Consider the following 21609-nt stretch of genomic DNA (forward strand, 5'->3'; position numbering starts at 1 on the left):
TCATGAAGTATCTCATAAACCTGATATATGCTGCATTGACTTTTCTCATTTCTTTTTTTCTCTTGTGTGCTTCATATTATCCAATAAAAAATTGTATTTCCCCTTTTTTGAGAGGTTTGATCATCACCTAAGGCTGTGCACTGGCCATGCAAAAGCTATTTTCTGATTAAGGAGGTCTTGAACAACATGTACTGCTACATGTTCACTGTCAGATGGAATGAAAGGGTATGTATGAATCTGAAGCGGAATGGTTACGTAGGATTATGTGTAATTTATGCAATTGTTAACATTACATTTGATCAAAGGAATATTTCTAAATTGTAGCGACGTTACTTTCCATGTTTTGCTTTGTAAGGATGCTGTATGTGTCCATATAGCCTAAAACACTGGGTTAAATCAATGAGGACTTAATGTCCACCAACACAACTATCGGGTACCTGGAGACTCCATGCTGTTCAATGTGACTGGTGACTCAGGTATTGCCGTGAAAGGGCTGTATCTGCTACTGTGTCCTATTCCTGTCCTATTCCCCCGCACCTTTGTCTTAAGATAGCCTTAGAACTACACATGGAGTACATTCTTCTCGTACATTTGGCCTTAAAAGTACAAAATTATGCACAAGAAATCCACAATTTGTTTTAATTCCTTTTTTTTTTTTTTTTTTTTTTTTTATAAATGAATGACAATCATCCCCAAATTCTTATCATATTTTTCTTTAAAAAGGCCAACATGTTCTCATGTCTCAACTTTTTTTTCATAGTGAACACAATTAGAATTTGGGGATGATTGTCATTCATTAAAAAAAAAAAAAAAAAAAAAAAAAAAAAAGGAATTAAAACAAGTTCAGCACGTGACTGCATCTCCAGGACACTCCAACATTCATAGGAGGTAGATATATGGCAATGACGCATGACATGGTTTCTGAAGTGTCTATGGGAATCAAGCTCTCTTGCAAGTTGTGGATTTCTTGTGCATAATTTTGTACTTTTAAGGCCAAATGTACGAGAAGAATGTACTCCATGTGTAGTTCTAAGGCTATCTTAAGACAAAGGTGCGGGGGAATAGGACAGGAATAGGACACAGTAGCAGATACAGCCCTTTCACGGCAATACCTGAGTCACCAGTCACATTGAACAGCATGGAGTCTCCAGGTACCCGATAGTTGTGTTGGTGGACATTAAGTCCTCATTGATTTAACCCAGTGTTTTAGGCTATATGGACACATACAGCATCCTTACAAAGCAAAACATGGAAAGTAACGTCGCTACAATTTAGAAATATTCCTTTGATCAAATGTAATGTTAACAATTGCATAAATTACACATAATCCTACGTAACCATTCCGCTTCAGATTCATACATACCCTTTCATTCCATCTGACAGTGAACATGTAGCAGTACATGTTGTTCAAGACCTCCTTAATCAGAAAATAGCTTTTGCATGGCCAGTGCACAGCCTTAGGTGATGATCAAACCTCTCAAAAAAGGGGAAATACAATTTTTTATTGGATAATATGAAGCACACAAGAGAAAAAAAGAAATGAGAAAAGTCAATGCAGCATATATCAGGTTTATGAGATACTTCATGAATATATATGAATATCTATCTATATAGATAGATAGATATATATATATATAGATATATCTTTTACCTTTTTAGAAAAGCTCTTCAAAGTCATGTTATTCCTTATAATTCCTATCGATAGCTTAAAATACCTCGTCTTTTATTGTTGTTTTGTTGTCAGTTTGCCCAACCTTAAGTGGGGCAATTTTGAAACTACTTTGAAAGTGCAAAACACAAATACTGATCGTTCTATGCAGCGTCTTCACTTTTAAGGTTGCATGATAATTAATGTAGAAATTATTTTATGTGGCGCTGTAAATGAAATAGGGATGGCAACCCCAGTATATGGGAGGTGGAAAGGAAATCTCTGAAAAGGCACACATAAAACAATAACATGCAGGATGTTTTCAGCTCAGACAACAAGAATGACATAAGAACTTTAATTTAATTTCCATACAACCTTCTCTGTACAGTGCCTTTCAATCGATTGATCTCTTGAATGACCGATATATGCCACTACATCAGTATATCATGTCACAAATACATTGAGAAAAGTAATTTCAAATGTGTATTCCCTTTGTAAAATGTAGCATGCAAAAATACATCTATCGTCATATCAAAAACTGTATCAAATTTGGATAATGAATAGCGTGCTACTGTTCTTGTCGTTTTCTGGTTGCAACAAACAGCTTTAAATGGCAAAGGGCAAGAAAAGCCTCGCTGGTTTTATTGCGGCACTGCATAACATCACTTCAAGATGCAGATGTTAGATCCTTGATGATCACTCAGTGGCATCTATAAGCCAACTACGAACCACTAAAAACACTACTTATAGGTTTGCAAAGTTACAGGTAACCTATATTCAATTAATTAGATGACCTCCTACCAATGCTTAAATGTTAAATGAAAGTTGCCACAAGACGTGCTGGAGACCACAGGCCAGGGTACCGCTCAGAGTGATACCTGCCATGCATCTTACCTAACGTTGGCCCATCTACACTGCTCAGCAAATCATAACTCCAACTCAGACTTTAGTCATTATTGCTCTGCATACAACATCCCATCAACATGCCTCTTTCTTTCAATCCGCAGCCCACTATTTATACTACCAAAACATATTGCAGGAATATTGATAGTGATTCATTGCAAATCTAAATATCCATTTCATTGGTACATCAATATATCATCCAGTCATGACTACAGCTTATATTGCCACACAAATGAGTCCCAACTCAGTGTCTGCTGAGCGTTCATTGGTTGTTTTAGTTACAGTATTACTACATTTTAAAAAGGGTGGATTTGCATGCGTACATAACAACATTGAGACTTGAACTCCCAATTACAAAATTTGGTCCCATGAACTTTAATGTACATACATTCAAAGTTCATCCATAATTACAAATGTTGCTTAACTAAAGGTTAAAGGAAGTAAAATGATAAAGTTTGTACACAGTATTGGCTTGTGTCATTTGGTCACTAAAATTGGGGATATACAACACTAGCACCCGAGACCGTTCTGAGGTAATTTTCCAAGTTGGTATATAAAAAGCCAAGTTGCTCTGAAGCCCTCAATGCTTTCAGAAAGATACAAAATACCTTGCATTATTAGTTATGGTGTCTTGCATGTTGCATGTAATTCAGCTATATGGCATTGGTTCGGTTTGGGGAAGCTCTACGAATGTTCTCCGATTTCTTTTGCAACCGTACTTTCTCAGGATAGAGTCGCTGCGAGTCGATGGATGGATGGAGCTAAGCTCTGCGTGACGACGATCATAGTTCTCCAAATGAACGCCACCAAAAAAGACCTGATAAAATAAACTAAAATGTTGACTACTCAAGACAGAGTGAGATATGAGACCATCATACTGTAGCAGGGCCTGCAGAAGCCATCATACATATTTTTGGGGAATAAAAGAGCAACATCTAGACATAAGCTAAACAAACAAAAATACAAGAGAAGTCAACTCATAAACCATAACGGACAACGGTACGAGAAGCATCATTGTTATGGAGCCATTACGCGTATTAAAGGTTGTAGGGGGGGTTTAACGATAACCATAACATTTTCAGGCATTCCGCAAAAGGTGACAAACATTAATTGTTTCTGTTGGTTACTTGAGGAAAAAACTGTCGTCTGATGGGAATATGAATAGTAAAAGCTGAAGCCAAAATTAAACATACAATAAGATCACACGACACCGCAACTATGGTAACAGCTCCTCTATTACAGCACCTCAACAGGCAATACAAAGTAGGACCAATCTTCGCACCATCTCAAATTCAATCTTTCTAGTAGATGCCTATTCAACGACTAACATGACTAATGTTCCATCAGTCTCATTCTTAGGGTCAATTTTTGCCAGAGAACAGACATCAGAAAACAAAGACAACTTCGACTTCTTACTATCCCAATTTGAGGGGTCAATAAGTTCAAGTTAATGAACATGCATAATACGCATATTACAGGTGGATACGTCATTTCTTAAAGTATATCAACACTCTGGCTTTCAGTACATTCAGTGTTACCTATTGTTACCTTTGAATTAAGAAAATAAGTTATACTCTACTATAAGGGGAGGTTAGCTCTTCAGGGGAAGATAGGAGAAAGGCAAAGAGAGGCATTACTGTGTCTATATATCTGACATTATACTTTTAGGAGATGTTTAGATGGTCAGCAGTAGGCTATAGGCCTACAATAGTGCAAACCCAGATTCACGTTTCATTTTGTTATTAACATTGTTTGCTTGAATGTCCTTCTGCAACACAGAGAAATATGGGTCATATGGAAAAGGCATCCATCTATACTATTCTTAGCCCATTTTGAATGGAGAATGACAACTGAACTGAGACATCCATGTAGGGACCAGTTGAAGAAGTCATACAAACCAAGAAAGGGTAAAGCCGAGCAATGACGACGTTAAACAATCTCTAAAACACTCCCAACAACTCGATTAAGCATGATGAAAAAAGATCAACAGACAATCCAATTGAATCCAATTCAATTGTTGCATTCAAGCAACAGAGGCACGTGAAATGTGCCTACTGGTGAGCTGAATTGGTCTATGATATCCATGATGATATGCCATTTAGTTAAACAAAACAGACCCCTCATAACCATACTCTTTCGCAAGTAAATGTGCCTTTTCCCTAAAAACTGTCAAGATCTGATCAGAGGGCACCCTTAAGCCTAGTTTTTATGCAAGTACTAGACTAGAAATGGTGCATGTATGATTTAAATGTGATTTCATTATTTACATCCTGGGCTTGCTATTGTTCAGGTCACTCTCAAATTAAGCACTTATCCCTCATTGGAATGACAACACACACACCCATGAACATATCCATTCACTGGAAATAGATTAGCTTCAGATAAACTGTGTCCCCTAACGATGAAAAATGTACAGGTTGACAGATAATTCAACTACATCCTGATATGTAACTAGTTCTACCTGCATGGCCAGTGGCAACATTCCATGATGCATTTTTGCAGCTTGACTTCTCTATAAATGCTGTAGTTTCGGTGACCACAGAAACAAGTACTAGGCCTACACATATTCATCGAAGAACCAATTTGCTGGATACTTTCCACACCCTAGAGATAGACAGACAGACTACAAACAACCAGTAAGATATAGCCTAGCCTATATATTGAATGTCCAACAAAAGTCAAAATAAATGTCAGTTTCACAATGTTTTGCATATGCACTGTTACGCTTCACCATAGCTCAAAACTGAGATCATAACTTATGAACAGCAACATTTTATGTGGGGGAGATTCAATGACAACCTATTGGCAGTTATTTCTGTAATAAAACATTAAAGGCATTATTCTCTGTAATATCACCCACTGCATGCTAGTTGGCTAGTTAGTATCCCTCTCGACCAATGGGTGTAAAAATGAATTTCTGAATTAGTAGTGCACGTACATTACGTGTATCCGGGACCAGTTGGTTAACAAGCTATGCAATGAGTTGGTGTGGTCTCACCAGACAAACTAGCCTGGTATTAAACAAAGTAAGCTTCATGATGAACATCCACCTGCCCTCATCACCTCTCCTCTCTAAAACAGAACAATCTGAACGTCCAACCATCTGAAACACACTAGACTCAACTCAAGCAATAGCTCCAAAAGTCATTTTATTTTAGTGCAAAAATAACATTGTTATCAAATGTTGTACAGGTCTGGTAATCTAAGGTGCTGGTATAAATAGGTAACTTAAAACATGAATAAGCAGTATTAGAAACAAATTTAGGATGAACAAAGGATATGAGGTAAAATGATTTAGGAAACGGTGGAGTGAAAGATGAAGCGTTCAGCGTACTGAAACGAGAACATTCACATTTCATTGGCCAAGCACATATTCTGCATTGATGAGGGTAGCCAATAGAAAAAGCTGAGTGACTGATTTGAGTTCCCACAATAATACCATCAACTCAAGTTCTATCCTAAAAATCGACCTAAATAACAAATTGTGAGATAACGATCCAAATTAGTGATACTTTTCATGAACTCTATATGTGTCTATGGGAATATAGCGGTACATGTTGTACATTTAAAATGTCAAGCCAAGGGTTAAAATAAGAGACAATACCCATAGTCAAATTCAGATTTTTGGTGGTGAGCTGCTATGACTTTCATTACCCTTTTCTTTACTGACATGTTACTTGCGAACATATTGGATGAAATACAAAAAATGCTGTTCCATTGGCATGTAGAAAAAAAAGGAAAAAGCCAAAAGCTTTGTACGACCAACAAATACTTTCCTAACAATTTGGTCTTACAGCTCAATGCTAAAGATCCCAAGACTTTCAAGCCACTTTTTTCTTGAAAAAACATTTAGAACATGCTTCAGGATAGCTTACAAAAACTAGGATTACAGAATGCAGGTTCACTGTCCCACATGGCAAACGTTGAAAAACGTTGAACCTCAATGCAAGACTCAAGCGATGCCTATCAGATAGATATATCACGTGTAATTATGAGGAAATGACCAGCAGTGTGATGTTACCATAACACTTGAACAGGTAACAAGAGGTAGAATTTAATTGCACATTTTAACCCTCAGTATTGAACTTTTATTTTAAGCCTCATATGCAATTTTGACATAGATGCCTGTATGCAGCATAAAGTCATCACCACACCTCACACAGCCCTTATCAGTGACAAACTTTAGCTGAACCCCGGTGGGTCTTCAGACAGTTCAGGGCCCCTGGGAACCCCCTAATCCATCCAATCCATTCTCACGGTTCTATAGCCTACGGGGGTGACCACATCCTCATAAAAATGTCAAGATGCTACAACTAATTTTACAAACACCAGAACACCTTAGCCTCTCACCCACGTCTCATGGGGCAATAAACACCCTTCCAATTCCCCCACCATCCTTGTAGACGCCATTTTAGACACTGTCATATAGCAACAACTACTACAGATCTCACACAGGGTCATATATATACACCTTTTTGCCCGGGAAACACGTGATCTTATCAGTGACACGTCCGCGACATGGGTCAGACCCACGTTTGAAACTAAACATTTTTAAAAATTGAACCATTTTTTAATCCCCAATTTTATTAACCCTAACCCTTCATTATTGAACACATTACTACCACTAGAGTAGCAGCCTAACCATTTTTTAATTGCCTTTTTTTAATTGCACATTTTAACCCTCAGTATTGAACTTTTATTTTAAGCCTCATATGCAATTTTGACATAGATGCCTGTATGCAGCATAAAGTCATCACCACACCTCACACAGCCCTTATCAGTGACAAACTTTAGCTGAACCCCGGTGGGTCTTCAGACAGTTCAGGGCCCCTGGGAACCCCCTAATCCATCCAATCCATTCTCACGGTTCTATAGCCTACGGGGGTGACCACATCCTCATAAAAATGTCAAGTTCCGACAAACACCAGAACACCTTAGCCTCTCACCCACGTCTCATGGGGCAAGCATCAACAGCCCACCACATCCGCCCCCAAAGGGGCGGGACTTATAATTTTCAAGTATTATTTTTGATGATTAAATTTATGTGACGTCATCACCTTTTGTCACAAAGTGTATACTATATTCTCTCACACACTCTTGTTGAAGCAATCAGTGCGATCAATCTTACTGGATGTCATCAAACTCTCAGAATGTGATCCACTCACTCTCAGTCTTATCTCTCTGGTCCAGTGTGTGTTATCATTGTTGAATCATTGACATTGATGGGGTTCATATTAGCAATCATGTCAACCTCTCTCCGTTCCTGATTCATTTGTATAATTACATTTTTGCATTTTGTTGTGTGTCTATTTGTTAATTGTAGAACACTCACACCATTGATCGATGCAACACTCACATGGACTCTTTATTTCTTACTCACTTACTCACACACACACTTACATTACATCATTTAGCAGATGCTTTTATCCAAAGCGACTTACAATAAGTACATTTGTCTAAGTAAGTGAATCAACTATACATCGTAAGTAAAACCTTTGATAAGAACAAGTGCCATCGGCAGTCACAGTGCTAGAGAAAGGAGGGAAACAAGTTATTTTTAGTTTTTTTTCACACACAGGCATACACACTAACTGATGTGTATTGTGTAATAAATGTGTATTTCCCTGTACAGGTAATGGACTGAACTCACAGCAGAATGGAAAGAGGGACAGTGCTGCAGAGAGACAGTCCACTATGCCCCCTAGTGTCCCCATACGGATAGACAAGAAGGACATTCCGGTAATGCCATGAGAATCTTATCTAGTGACTCGACTTTCACACACTCAAATATGACTAACACTGCTATCCCAATACATTAAGAACTCTAGTATGCACCAGTGCTCATTGACTGTGTGTGTGTGTGTGTGTGTGTGTGTGTGTCTCTGTGTCTGTGTCTGTATTTCTTCCTCTCAGGTGCCAATCAGTAATGGCCTCCCACCAACACCCAAGGTCCATGTGAGTACAGTATGATACCTACCTGCTCCTTTTATCTGTAGTTTAGATTAAATTACACGTTATTGTCTGTACAAACTGAAATTTGTCTTTCAACGAACATGCTTTAAAAACAGGGGATTACAGTACATCAATACAAATACAATAGATATGCATACAAAAGGTTACATTATTAAACTCACATATATTGTACAGGAACAACATAAACACGTTGAAATGCAGACATAATGATACCATACACCATCGTAACACTCACAGGAACTTTTATGTAGAAATAGAGGTGTATGTGACCATCTTCTAACTGGGATCCTTGGGAAGGTCCAACTCTTACGTCACCCCATTAAAATTGAGATTAAAAACAGATTAAGATAAAGTTAGGTTAGGTAAGGTTTAAGCTTAAGGGTTGAGGGTAGTGTCCGAAGGATCCAATGACTGTATTTGTCCTTCCCACAACCCTCCTGTCTGTTTCCTCAGATGGGGGCCTGTTTCTCCAAGGTGTTCAACGGCTGCCCACTGAAAATCCATTGTGCAACTTCCTGGATCAACCCAGAAACCAGAGGTACAGTAGGCCAATCAAGCAAAAGACCTTAGTGGTGAGTAATGGTGTCCATGAGTAATGGTGTCTTTGTTTTATCTTATTTTTTTTAGATCAATATTTGATATTTGGAGCAGAGGAGGGGATCTACACTTTAAACCTGAACGAACTGCACGAGACGTCCATGGAGCAGGTGGGTACACACATACGCACATAAAATGGATGTTTCTGAATGTTATTATCCCAGATCTGAATTACCTATATCTGTCTACTCTCTCCTGTCCTTAGCTCTTTTCCCGGCGGTGCACTTGGCTGTACGTCATGAACAGCACTCTACTCTCCATATCTGGTACAACTACATCTACACACCCATTGTACCTGACTGTTGTCGACTGCAGTGATTCTCAACCTTGGGGTCGGGGCGCGAGATGATTTCAAAAATGTGAAAAAAAATGTTTTTATAGGCCTACCCAAATGTTTGATCATATTAATAATTTTGAAAAGTAATATGGCCTTATAATTGAACAAATATCAATAAAAATACCTTAAACTATCTACAGTACCTTAAAGTAACCTCTTACTTCAGACAAGAGAGTGAGATCATGTAGGGGTCTGGTTCGACCTGATTAGACCCGAGTAATTAAAAAACAGACGTTCTCGCTTTCCTCATATGAGCTCCGATGAGGTAGCCTGGCCGTTCGGCAAGCGAATCATTTTCATTTAGCATAACTTTTTGTATAACAAGCATACATTTCTGTATAACTTTCTGTATTTCAATATAACATAAAACAATGTGCTTATTTAGTTGCTGACATTTCTTTTTGCCAAAAGGTTCAAACTTGAGGTTTTCACCTTTTAAAACTTTAACTTGTTTAAATTTTTTTTGTCTCTGTTGTCTGTCCTTTCCTGAAATATCAGTGTATCCTGTGAGGTATTTTTTGGTTGGAGACGGACCTTTACAGTGCATCTGGGTCATGTTTTACCCTTTAAAAGTGAACATTTTCAACCCTGAAATTGAAAATCTTTCTTTGAGGTGAAGTATTTCTGACATTGTTGTTGTTGTTTCCAGGGAAAGCCTCCCAGCTCTACTCTCACAACATGGCTGGTCTGTTTGAGCATGCTCGGCAGATGCAGAAACTACCAATGGCCATTCCCACGCACAAACTACCAGACAAAATTATTCCAAGGTAATGTCTCTGGCCCTTGCGTCCATCTTGAGTGTCTATATTGTGTTTGTAAAGGATACCTGATTATGAAAAACTGATTTCCTGTCATATGCTTGTAGGAAGTTTGCAGTATCGAATAAGATTCCAGATACGAAAGGGTGCCAAAAGTGCTGTGTTGGTGAGTGCCTAATCTTGAATAGTTCTTACATAAACAAATTGATAGTGATGGAATGCAAAGAGTGTGGGAAACCTTTAATGTGTCTGTCTGTGTGTTCGTCCGTCCGTCCAGTGAGGAACCCATACACGGGACACAAGTACCTCTGTGGGGCATTCCAGTCCAGTGTGGTGCTGCTGGAGTGGGTGGAGCCTATGCAGACGTTCATGCTTATCAAGGTGAGTGTCTGGAGGTGTTTGAAATGCTGGTGTATACTAGCATGTACACTAGCAGACTTGTACACGAGCACACTAACTTCTCTCCTGTCCCCTCTGTAGAACATAGACTTCCCTCTGCCCTGTCCCCTGGAGGTGTTTGAGATGCTGGTGGTCCCGGAGCAGCAGTACCCTCTGATCTGTGTGGCTGTCAGCAAGGGAACTGAACTCAGCCAGGTGGTGCGGTTTGGCACGGTCAACCCCAACTCAACCGCCTCCTGGTTCACAGAGGCCGGTCAGTGCAACATGGTCACTATGATGACGGTGATGACGATGGTGGTGGTGGTGATGATGATGATGAAGACGGTGATAATGTTCTTCTCTCCCTCTCAGACACACCCCAGACATGTGTGATCCACGTCACTCAACTCGAGAGAGACACCATCTTAGTCTGCCTCGACCGTGAGTACAACCTCTCCTCTTCCTCTCTCTCTCTGTTCCCTAAACTCAGCCCCTACAGTACAATAACCTGAGCGCTGTCTCTCTCTCCTTTCTTAGGGTGTATAAAGATCGTCAACCTCCAGGGCAGGTTAAAGTCGAGCAGGAAGCTGTCTGCTGAGCTCACCTTCAACTTCCAGATCGAGGCCATAGGTGAGTGAACACAACCATTATAATCTTACCCCAATATCCACAACCACCCCTCACACCTCAGTCTTCATTGTCGGGCTGATTTCCCAGATGCAGATTAAGCCTAGTGTGTTTGTGTGCATCTATGTGGCAAAACGGGTAAAACCCATGTGTCTTTGCAGTGTGCCTCCAAGATAGTGTTCTGGCATTCTGGAGACATGGTATGCAAGGGCGGAGTTTTAAGACCAACGAGGTATGGTATGGTATGGTATGGTATGGTATGGTGTGTGTGTGTGTGTGTGTGTGTGTGTGTAAGAGAGAGAAACATTGAACAGTGGAGAGAGATGGAAAGATTATTTGTTAGAGGACTGTTATTTTGTGTTGTGTTAATGTTATCTAATGCTGATCATCTGTCTCCACAGATCACTCAGGAGATCTCTGACAACACACGGATCTTCAGACTGCTGGGATCAGACAAGTGAGTAGGGATCCATGGAGCTCAATGTACATACACACGTGCACACACACACACACTCTCTTTTGTTTACCTCTGTCAGTTTTAACTAATATTAGCATGGACATCATCATCATCATCGATCCATGTGTTTTCTAGCAGCCTGGAATAGGATCCTGAGTCTGACTGCTGCAGTCAGTGTTGTTGCTTGTGTTTGTGTATGCATGCTTGCTTCTCTCCTAATGGCCTGTTTGATTTTGTGAATGGAGGGACAGAGAGTCGCCAGTATGCCCAGGTATACTCACTGTTCCCTGGGCCACAGCAGAACTCGTTACTGGGTCTCTGCTGGTCGATTAATGTCTCCTGGGGGGACCTGGGATTTGATACTTTGTTTGATACTATATCCTGTTTTAAAAACAATTGTACCTTATTAACATGGTGAATTTCCAGGTTTTCCTCTGTCCACAGAGGGAGTGTTTTAAAATGAAATGAGAAGATATGAGAAGGGTTCAGACTTTTATATGTGTGACGGAGTCCGCTAGTGTGTGAAAGATTTTCTTTGCTTTATAAGTCGTCATTTATTGATATCACTATTCTCTGGGCTTGCATATGTATGTAACCTCCTTGGTGCCTTTTGGCCCTTGGCACTTCCTGTTGTGAGTCTGACTCATGTTCTTCTGTCTGTTTCAGAGTGGTGGTACTAGAGAGCCGGCCGACAGACAACCCCACAGCACACAGCAACCTGTACATCCTCGCTGGCCACGAGAACAGCTACTGAGCCACGCCCATACCGTACCATATGGTATCCTGGGAAATACACAACTCACTACAGACAGACAGAGGGAAAAACAGAGAGACAAGCAGGCAGACAGACAGACAGAGAGACAGACAGACTGCTACTACTGCTTCAGCTACTCAGAAGACAGATCCTTCATGGGTCCGCTTCCAAACTTGCCATCTTTTTTTCCTTTTTTTTCTTCATTTTTTTTTCTTTCTTTAACATTTATTTATTTATTTATTTATTGTGGCATGATGTAAACAAGCAAGCAAACAAAGACCTGGATGATGACTTTTAGATATGATTTAATTGTTTTTGTTTTAAAAGTGTTGCCACCACTGCTAGCATCTTATCCCACCACAAGTGCTTAATTGACCTCTATTTAATTGTTGTAAATATAAATGTAGTATTTTTTTTGCAGAAAGGGACCCTGGCTACTACTCTGGGGTTGAACACTAAAGACAGGTTGTGTAGGTAGGTGTTTGGTACAAGTATGGAGACTGTAAAGATGTCAAATGGGGGGGGGGGGGGGGTTGACTTCCTGTTTCCTGGTCATGTGATGAGGAACAGGATGCTAACCCCTCACTTTTAGTTTGGGCTTTGGTCCTGTCCAGAAACTACCTGTATCCCATTCCCTGTATCCCATAAGCATTGGATAGGTATAAGCAAGTACCATCTTGTTTATACCTATCCAATCCTCTCAGATCTACTAAGGTGTCTGGGGGGGGGTGGTGGTGGTGGTGGTGGTTAAGGGTTGATTCTGGACCATTATGCACCAAGGAAGCACCATTTGCTAGTCATTTCATTCTGCACGCATCATCAGGGCACTTTCTTACTTCTAGTTTGCTTTGAGAAAAAGTCTTATTGGAGATATTTGTTCCATTCTTTAGCAACGTAAAAATGTGACGTTGTTGCATCTAACTGTATGAGTGTAAACGTACATAATATACAGTGCCCTCCATAAGTATTAGAAAGAGGAAGCATTGTGTCTTCTTTTTACTCTATACTTCAACAGTTTGGATTTGAAATCAAACAATTACTATGGGGTCAAAGTAGAGATTATCAGTTTTAATTCAATGTTGTTGTTTTTTTTCAGATTGGGCTCACCATTTAGAAAGTACAACATTTTTTTTTATCATACTCCCCCTATTTCAGGGCTCCAAAAGTATTGGACAAAATCATACAATGTCTGAATAAAGTACTCATGTTTAGTATTTGGTCGACAATCCTTTGCATGCAATAACTGCCTGAAGTCTGTGACCCATTGACCCCACCAGACACTGGGTATATTCTTTGGTGATGCTCTGCCAGGCCTGTACTGCAGCCATCTTCAGTTGTTGTTTGTTTTGAAGTCTTTTTACCTAAAGTCTTATCATCAGGAAATGAAATGCATCTTCAATTGGTTTTAAATAAAGAATTGTACACTTTTTGGCCCTGAAAAACTCACTAGTTGCTATGGCAGTATGTTTGGGGTCATTGTCTTACTGTATGATGAAGCGCCATCCAATGAATTTGGAGGCATTTGCTTGTACTCAAGCAGAATACCTTGTGTTAGCAGCTATACATGCCCAAACCATAGCACCCCCCCCCCCCCCACCATGATTCACAGATGAGGTATATGCTGCCTGTTTGCAATTGCTGGGCTCACCAATGCTTTCTTCTTTTTTAATGCTGTTCCAAACTGTTGATTTTGGTAAGTCTAAGGTTTTGGCTATGTTCTGATAGATCTTTCTGATATTTCAGCCTCATAATGGCTTCCTTGACTTTCATTGACGTCTCTTTGGTCCTCATGTTGACACCAATAGCAGATTCCAAAGGCAAATGCAAAGCCTAGAAATCAATACTAGACATTGACAACTCTCTTGTGCCTGCACAAACAATGTGACGGAACACACCTGACTAACCAGAAACACCTGTCAAGCCAATTTTCCAAAACGTTTGGTGCCCTAAAATAAGGGGACTATGTATAAAAAGGGTTGTAATTTCTAAATGGTGAAACCAATCTGAAAAAAATAAATCATTGAATAAAAGCTGAGAATGTCTACTTTAACCTCATAGTAATTGTTTGATTTCAAATCCAAACTGTTGGAGTATAGGGCTAAAGGAAGACTCTTTCCAATACTTATGGAGGGCACTGTAGATACGTGTGCATGAAAGGGCGTACATGTATGAACCTGCTACATATATACATATATATATATATATATATATATATATATATATATATATATATATATATATATATATATATATATATATGCGTTGTATGTACAGTGCCTATAGAAAGTCATCCTACCCCTTTGAAATAGTTACTATATTTGTCGTACAGCCTGAAATCAAAACCCATTAAAAAAAAACTTTTCCAGCTTTATATACAAATTTAGCCATACAACATCAAACTAATGAAAAAAAAGAAAGAAAAAGGCGACAGTTCTAAAAATGTATAAAAAATGAAAAACAAGAATAACAGGGTTGGAAAAGTCATCAGTCCCCTGATTTAATACTTTGTAGAGCCACCTTTTGCTGCAATTACAGCCATCAATCTGTTTGGATATGTCTCTACTAGCTTTGCACACCTAGATTGGAGAATATTTGCCCATTCTTCCTTGCAGAATTGTTCGAGTTCAGTCAAATTCCGTGGTGAGCGGCGATGGACTGCTCTCTTCAAGTCCATCCACAGATTTAAGTCAGGGCTCTGACTTGGCCACTCAAGGACATTCACCTTTCTATCCTTAAGCCACTGCATTGTTCTTTTGGCGGTATGTTTAGGATCGTTGTCGTGTTGGAAGGTGAATGACCTGCCCATCTTCAGCTGTCTAGCAGAGGGACGCAGGTTGTCCTCAAGAATTTGGGTGTACTTGGCAGCATCCATTTTCCCTTCAATCCTGACCAATTACCCAGTCCCCGCTGAAGAGAAACATCCCTACAACATAATGTTGCCACCACCATGCTTCACAGTAGGTATGGTGTGTTTTGGGTGGTGTGCTGTGTTTGGTTTTCGCCAAACATAGCGCTTGGAGTTCAGTCCAAAAAGTTCAATCTTAGTCTTGTCTGACCATAAAACCTTTTTCCACATGGCAACAGAATCTTCCAGGTGTGTTTTTGCATAGCACAAACGAGACTGATTGTGGCACTTTTTCTTTCTTGCTACCCTGCCATACAGGCCAGCTTTGTGTAAAGCTTGTGAGATTGTTGTCACATGCACAGACAGACCAGTCCCAGCCATAAAGACTTGTAAGTCCTTCAAAGTTGCCTTTGGCCTCTTGGTAGCTTCTCTGATCAATGTCCTCCTGGCTCGGTCATCCAGTTTGGACGGACGGCCTGATCTAGGCAAGGTGTTGGTGGTGCCATACGCCTTCCACTTCTTAATGATGCTCTGAACGGTACTCAGAGGGATAGCTAAAGCCTTCAAAATCTTTTTGTAGCCTTCCTACAACTTTATCCCGGAGGCCTTTTGAAAGTACTTTTCCAACCATGGTGAATTCTTTGCAGAACCATGCACTTCTAGTAGTGGAATCCTCAAGAAACAGCTGGTTTTATTCTGAAGTAATCAAAACCACTACAATTGATGTCAGGTGGGGGGCAATTAGCCTGGTGTTTGATCTGGAAGTTGATTGGTTGCACCTGAGCAAGTCTATAATGGTATACTCTAAGGGGCTGATCACTTAACCAAACCAGGTATTTCACTTATTAATTTGTAATAATTGTCCAGAATTTAAAAAATATATATTTTCACTTTGATGATGAGGGTTATAATGTATACATACAGCTCAAAAAAGTTAGATTTGATTTATTTTAATTTCCAGGGTGTAATGTGACAAAAGGTAAAGATTTCACAGGGTATGATGACTTTCTATAGGCACTGTATATGAGTCTACACTTCTATCTCCACATGCCCTTCACAAACTGTGACACAGAGGTTGCATTAGAATAGTACAAATGAACACTTAACTGAACATTACTGAAATCATAGATCGAGAATTATATTTCTATGACAACAAGTTGTGCAAAAACAGTTGTAACTTAAATAAATAAAAAACACTACAAGATTCATGTTGCGATTAATTTACACAGTAAAGATGTATAGAATTTATGATTAAGGACACAGTAGCTCCCCTCCTGTCTGCTGCATTACCATTTTCAGATTGCAATGCACATTATTCTTATGTATATAGTGTAAAATAAAATCTGTTGGTTTTGCATACTGTATAATTGCCTATATTTTGTTTCAAATGTGTAACAGATTGATGAAACAAGTTAACACATTAAAAGAAGGAACTGAAGAGTGCTGTCTGTGTGGTATGTTGTTATGCTGGAATGGTCAATGGTATGTTGTGAATTGTAAAAACATTTCAGAGGGAAGGAGAGACTTTGGGAGAGGCAATGGTCCTTTCTCAATTGTTTGAAACTCGATTCCTTGTTTCCTCTCCTCTGTCGTCCACTCGCTTCCTACTCAAAACAAAGATCTAGGTTTCTCCCCTTAGATATTCTCCAATACTTTTTGAGAAGGAAGCAAGTGGAGGACTTGAAGAATTGAGTGTCTAACAAATACACATTTCGAAAGGGTTGTGTGATAGCATTCAGGTGTATACTTTTGTCTTGGTTAGCAGCTACTGCATAACTAAAACACCATCTCCAGGTATCAAAAAAGAGTGATAATAATGTTGACTTCTCTCATCTTTTTTTAATTCCCCTAATTTTTTAATCATTATGATTGTCACAATTTTAATTTATTTACAAAACAAAATTCTCTTGCAGGCACATCAAATTTGAACAATTCAAAAGTATTCTATTTTGATTTGGGGGAATACATTTACAAATATTTTCCAATTATTTTCTTAATTTATGAATGATTAATGTACATTATACTAGTTCCTGAGTATAGTATGCAGCATAGATGTTCTCCATGGTCAAGGAGATCTATAAAACTGAGGCAGAGTGCTTATTGAAAGCCAAAGATGATTAACCTATACAGCATTCCTACAGAGATTATAGAAGAGAGGAGTATGAATGTTTTATATACAGTGTACATGGCAGCAAAGTAGATCTCTGGGGCGTTTCCGAAAGTCTGAACTCTCATTACTCAATTTGTGTACTCAACTATCATTAAAACCCATTTGTGCCGACTGCCGCGCGACATCTACCGCCGGTTGCTGCGTTGCGCACATTTGAATTTACCGCCATTTTTGATTTGTCGTAATTTTCATGAGTGCAGCATATAATGCACTGTCATTGGTTCAAATACACATGAGGTGGGTCTTGTTGATTTTTTAAAACCACGTGAGCACCCGAATGTCGTGTCGTGTCGCGGAAAATCAATCAGACATACAAGTGCGTTCGGCGAACCACACGACATTTGGGTCAACAAGACCCACCTCATGTGTATTTGAACCAATGACAGTGCATTATATGCTGCACTCATGAAAATTACGACAAATCAAAAATGCTGCGCTGCGCAGCAACTGGCGGCAAATTCAAATGTGCGTAACGCAGCAACCGGCGGTAGATGCAATGCTGCGTAGCGCAGCATCCGGCACAAATGGGTTAAAGGAGCTACACATGACAATTTCACTGTACTACAGCATATAATGGTCTTGAAATTGACAGGGTTTGTGGCGTGATGTTGTTTAAAAGTAATAGCTCCCCACCAATGTTTCGATTGGCTAGTGTATTGATTTCTCCTGGCAGGTACGGCCACTCTGTTGTGAAATCGTAGCTCATTACAGAAAGTAGGCAAATCAAAACTATCCATAGCAAATAGTTATTAGCATATATAATAATAGCTAGTATAAATAACAGCTTATTGCAATTTCGACTCGTGGCCACAGATTTCATGGGTAGGTCATTTGTGTGTGTGTGTTTTTTTTTGGTTCTTTTTTGCCGGTAGCTCTGTGGTCACACGGCAGTCCCACAGTCGATAGGGTCAAGGTGGGTGACCCTTTGGGTGTTCCCTGCCTCGTGATCGTTGGAGTTCTCCGTCGATGGCCTTGTCTTTCCCCTCCCCTCCCGTCCTGGAGGACACACAGCACACAAGTCACTCCACTGCTTGTACAGTAGGGTTAAGTAACGAGAATGTCCTTTATGTTTTATCAGTGATATTTAATATTTTATCAATTGCAAATTTACTGTGAATTTGTGAAATACCCATAGATTTGACACTGTATATCATACATTCAGTGCTCTCCATAAGTATTGAAAAGAGGAAGCATTTTGTCTTCTTTTAGCTTTTTACTCCAACAGTTTGGGTTTTAAATCAAACAATTACTATGGGGTCAAAGTAGAGATTCTCAGCTTTAATTCAATGTTTTTTTTCTTTCAGATTGGTTTCACCATTTAGAAAGTGCACCATTTTTTAAACATCCTTTTGGAGCCCTATTTCAGGAATAAATCAGAGAATGTCCAAATAAGGTTTAGTATTTGGTCGACAATTCTTTGCATCCAATAACTGCCTGAAGTCTGCGACCCATTGACCCCACCAGACGCTGGGTATATTCTCTGGTGATGCTCTGCCAGGCCTGTACTGCAGCCATCTTCAGTTGTTGTTTGTTTTGAGGTCTTTTTGCCTTAAGTTCCCTCTTCAGCAAATTAAATGCATGTTCAATTGGATTTAAATATGGAGATTGACTTGGCCACTTGAGAACGTTACACTTTTTGGCCCTGAAAAACTCCCTAGTTACTATGGCAGTATATTTGGGGTCATTGTCTTGCTGTATGATGAAGCACCGTCCAATGAGATACACTTACACTTACCTCCTGGAGAGTGTTCCTGATCTGTGGGACAGTCATTTTGGGGTTTTTCTTAATTATGGTGAGCATCCACTGTTGAAGTCTTCCTTGGCCTACCAGGCTGTTTTTGATTGCTGAGCTCATCAGCTGAGTTTCTCTTCTTTTGGATGATGTTCCAAACTGTTGTTGTTGGCAAGCCTAAGGTTTTGGATATGTTTATAATCGTTTTGTTCTGATTTCTCAGCCCAATAATGGCTTTCTTGACTTGCAGTGACAACTATTTGGTCTTCATGTTGAGAGACACCAATAGCAGACTCCAAAGAAGGAAAACGTAAAGACTAGAATCATTACTAGACATTGACAGCTCTCTTCTGCCTGCACAAATGACAAATGATGGAATGAGCAATGAGCCCGTCCTCCAATTTCCAATTTCTACCTCCACCAGCCTCCCCTGATCTACACTGATACATGGAAACAGCATCTCTTACTTCTTCTTAATGGAACTCCTGAAGCCCCCCTTCTCCTGTTTGCGAGTCCTCTCGCTGAAGGGTGTGTGGTTATTTTCATCAGCCCCTCCCCTCCACCGTGGCTCCTCCTTCCCAGAATCCTAAGAAATGGATTACACAACACTGGTTTATACAAGGAACATCATACAACATCTGATACTACATAATATTACATAGTCCATAACAGCCTCACATGCAAGTTCAACATATAGTATACCCAAATCTCCCATCAGATGATGTCCTCTCTCTCTCACTCACACACACAAACCACATCAACTGTAAATGTAAACAACAGGAAACTACCCACATATATACAGTACAGTCTCCCACACTCAGGGCTCCAATTTGCAAGTGCCACAAAGTAATCAAAGTCAGCCATCTTAAATAGTTCTAATAGATGGGATGAGACATAATCCAATGGTAGTTTTGAATACTGCAACTAGCTTTTGCATGATGCAATGCATTTCCAGACTGTTTACTAAAACTCTGGTTGAATAATCACTAGGGCTGTAAAGTATATTCGATTAATCAGACCGATTAATCAACTGATGCTTTAGTTGACAACTCATTTCATTAAAAAATGTATTGGTTTTACTGTACGTGATGTAATTATTTTACTCACCCCTAGGCACCTGCTTTGGCGCTGGCTGGAGGCATAGGGGGCTAGGAAAAGGTCAAAAGCCAGTCATTAGCACATGCAGAATCTCTGTGATCATTTCTATGCATTCCTGTTGTAGTTAAATACATGATGCTGAATTCGCTAAACGCACAGGAGTAATGGCCAAACATATGTAAAGGCCCATGCCAGCCAGTTTTGCTTTCTGGCTTTTCTTGAAAAAAATATTAAAAACAACAGAAGCACTGCGTGGTGACATTAGTCATTCACAGAGCTCTTTGGAAGAGAAACACCAAATATAGCTCAGAGCAATTCAGATAAAATGTGTAGAAAGGTTGTTTGTCTCAGATTGTAAAGGAGGTCTGGAGGGTTATATTTGACATGAGTATGAAATGCTACGTCACGGCTTGTGGGAAAACATTTTAAGAGCTAAGAAAATATAACTTCATTCAGATCATTAATCTTGGCCATAGTCATTATTTTATTATTTCAAACGCTGTCTAAAACATAGAAGACATGGCATAGAAACTACTTCGGTATGCCACAATCGACAAAACCCCACAAAATGTTGTCGAACTCGCCGCCACAACGAGCTAGCTAAGTTAATGCTAGCAACCTTGGTGATAGCAGCAAAAACAACGTCATTAGCCAGAACAAAGAGGTGCTGAGAGAAATTCGCAACATGAATCGAAATATCAAAGAGAAAATTCTGAAGGTGGGCGATGATGTGGCCGCAATCAAGGAGACGGTGGGCTCATTGAGAACTGAAGTGACCATTCTCGCGGGAGAGGCAGAAAGGAGGATATCAGAGCTGCACGACGAGAATACCCGCCTGGTCGCTGAAGTGCAAAACATAGAGGGCACAGTTGCAAAGCTCGAGGACAGGCTACAATACCAGGAGTACCAGAAGACGCAGAAAAGGGTAGACTGTGCAGCAAACATGCTGTGCAGTCTGTTTATGGACACACCAGAAAACTTTGACAATATGGACATTGAGAGAACGCATTGGACACCAACATCAACGAGACAACAACGCTGTCCAATACGCGAACAGAGAGAACGTTTGCGCAAGGGCCAGGGAATTGGGGACATTCCAATGGAGAGGGGCAAAAGTAGGCTTTTTCCCGAACTTTTCTAAGGAAGTACAGGATGAGGAATGCGTTCACTGAGACGAGACACCTCTGCATGAGATGTGGACTAAGATATTCCTTAGAGTATCCTGCGATCTCTTCTGGGTCACTATGGGTGGAACATAGTGCCGATTTGAGGATGCAACAGTGGCGAAGAGGTGTGTGGAGAACTTCCACCCAGCGGAGGAAGCTGAATCGT

The 21609-nt window shown here is 39.9% G+C and overlaps 1 protein-coding gene across 1 annotated transcript in view; it reads left to right on the forward strand.

Moving 5' to 3' along the window:
* Positions 1 to 14525, forward strand: part of LOC310823865 (mitogen-activated protein kinase kinase kinase kinase 3-like) — a 122644-nt gene extending 108119 nt beyond the window's left edge. Inside the window, exons 20-34 of the mRNA XM_083696749.1 lie at positions 8184 to 8290; positions 8465 to 8506; positions 8978 to 9062; positions 9152 to 9231; positions 9327 to 9387; positions 10108 to 10225; positions 10324 to 10382; positions 10494 to 10597; positions 10697 to 10868; positions 10967 to 11035; positions 11132 to 11224; positions 11383 to 11453; positions 11623 to 11678; positions 12345 to 12906; positions 13529 to 14525. Coding sequence (XP_083552875.1) covers positions 8184 to 8290; positions 8465 to 8506; positions 8978 to 9062; positions 9152 to 9231; positions 9327 to 9387; positions 10108 to 10225; positions 10324 to 10382; positions 10494 to 10597; positions 10697 to 10868; positions 10967 to 11035; positions 11132 to 11224; positions 11383 to 11453; positions 11623 to 11678; positions 12345 to 12432 — 1205 coding nt within the window. The 3' untranslated portion in view covers positions 12433 to 12906; positions 13529 to 14525. The remainder of the gene's footprint in view (positions 1 to 8183; positions 8291 to 8464; positions 8507 to 8977; positions 9063 to 9151; positions 9232 to 9326; positions 9388 to 10107; positions 10226 to 10323; positions 10383 to 10493; positions 10598 to 10696; positions 10869 to 10966; positions 11036 to 11131; positions 11225 to 11382; positions 11454 to 11622; positions 11679 to 12344; positions 12907 to 13528) is intronic.
* Positions 14526 to 21609: the final 7084 nt, after the last annotated feature.

The sequence above is a fragment of the Argentina silus genome, assembly GCF_951799395.1.
Source record: "Argentina silus genome assembly, chromosome: Y".
NCBI classification, from domain to species: Eukaryota; Metazoa; Chordata; class Actinopteri; order Argentiniformes; family Argentinidae; genus Argentina; species Argentina silus.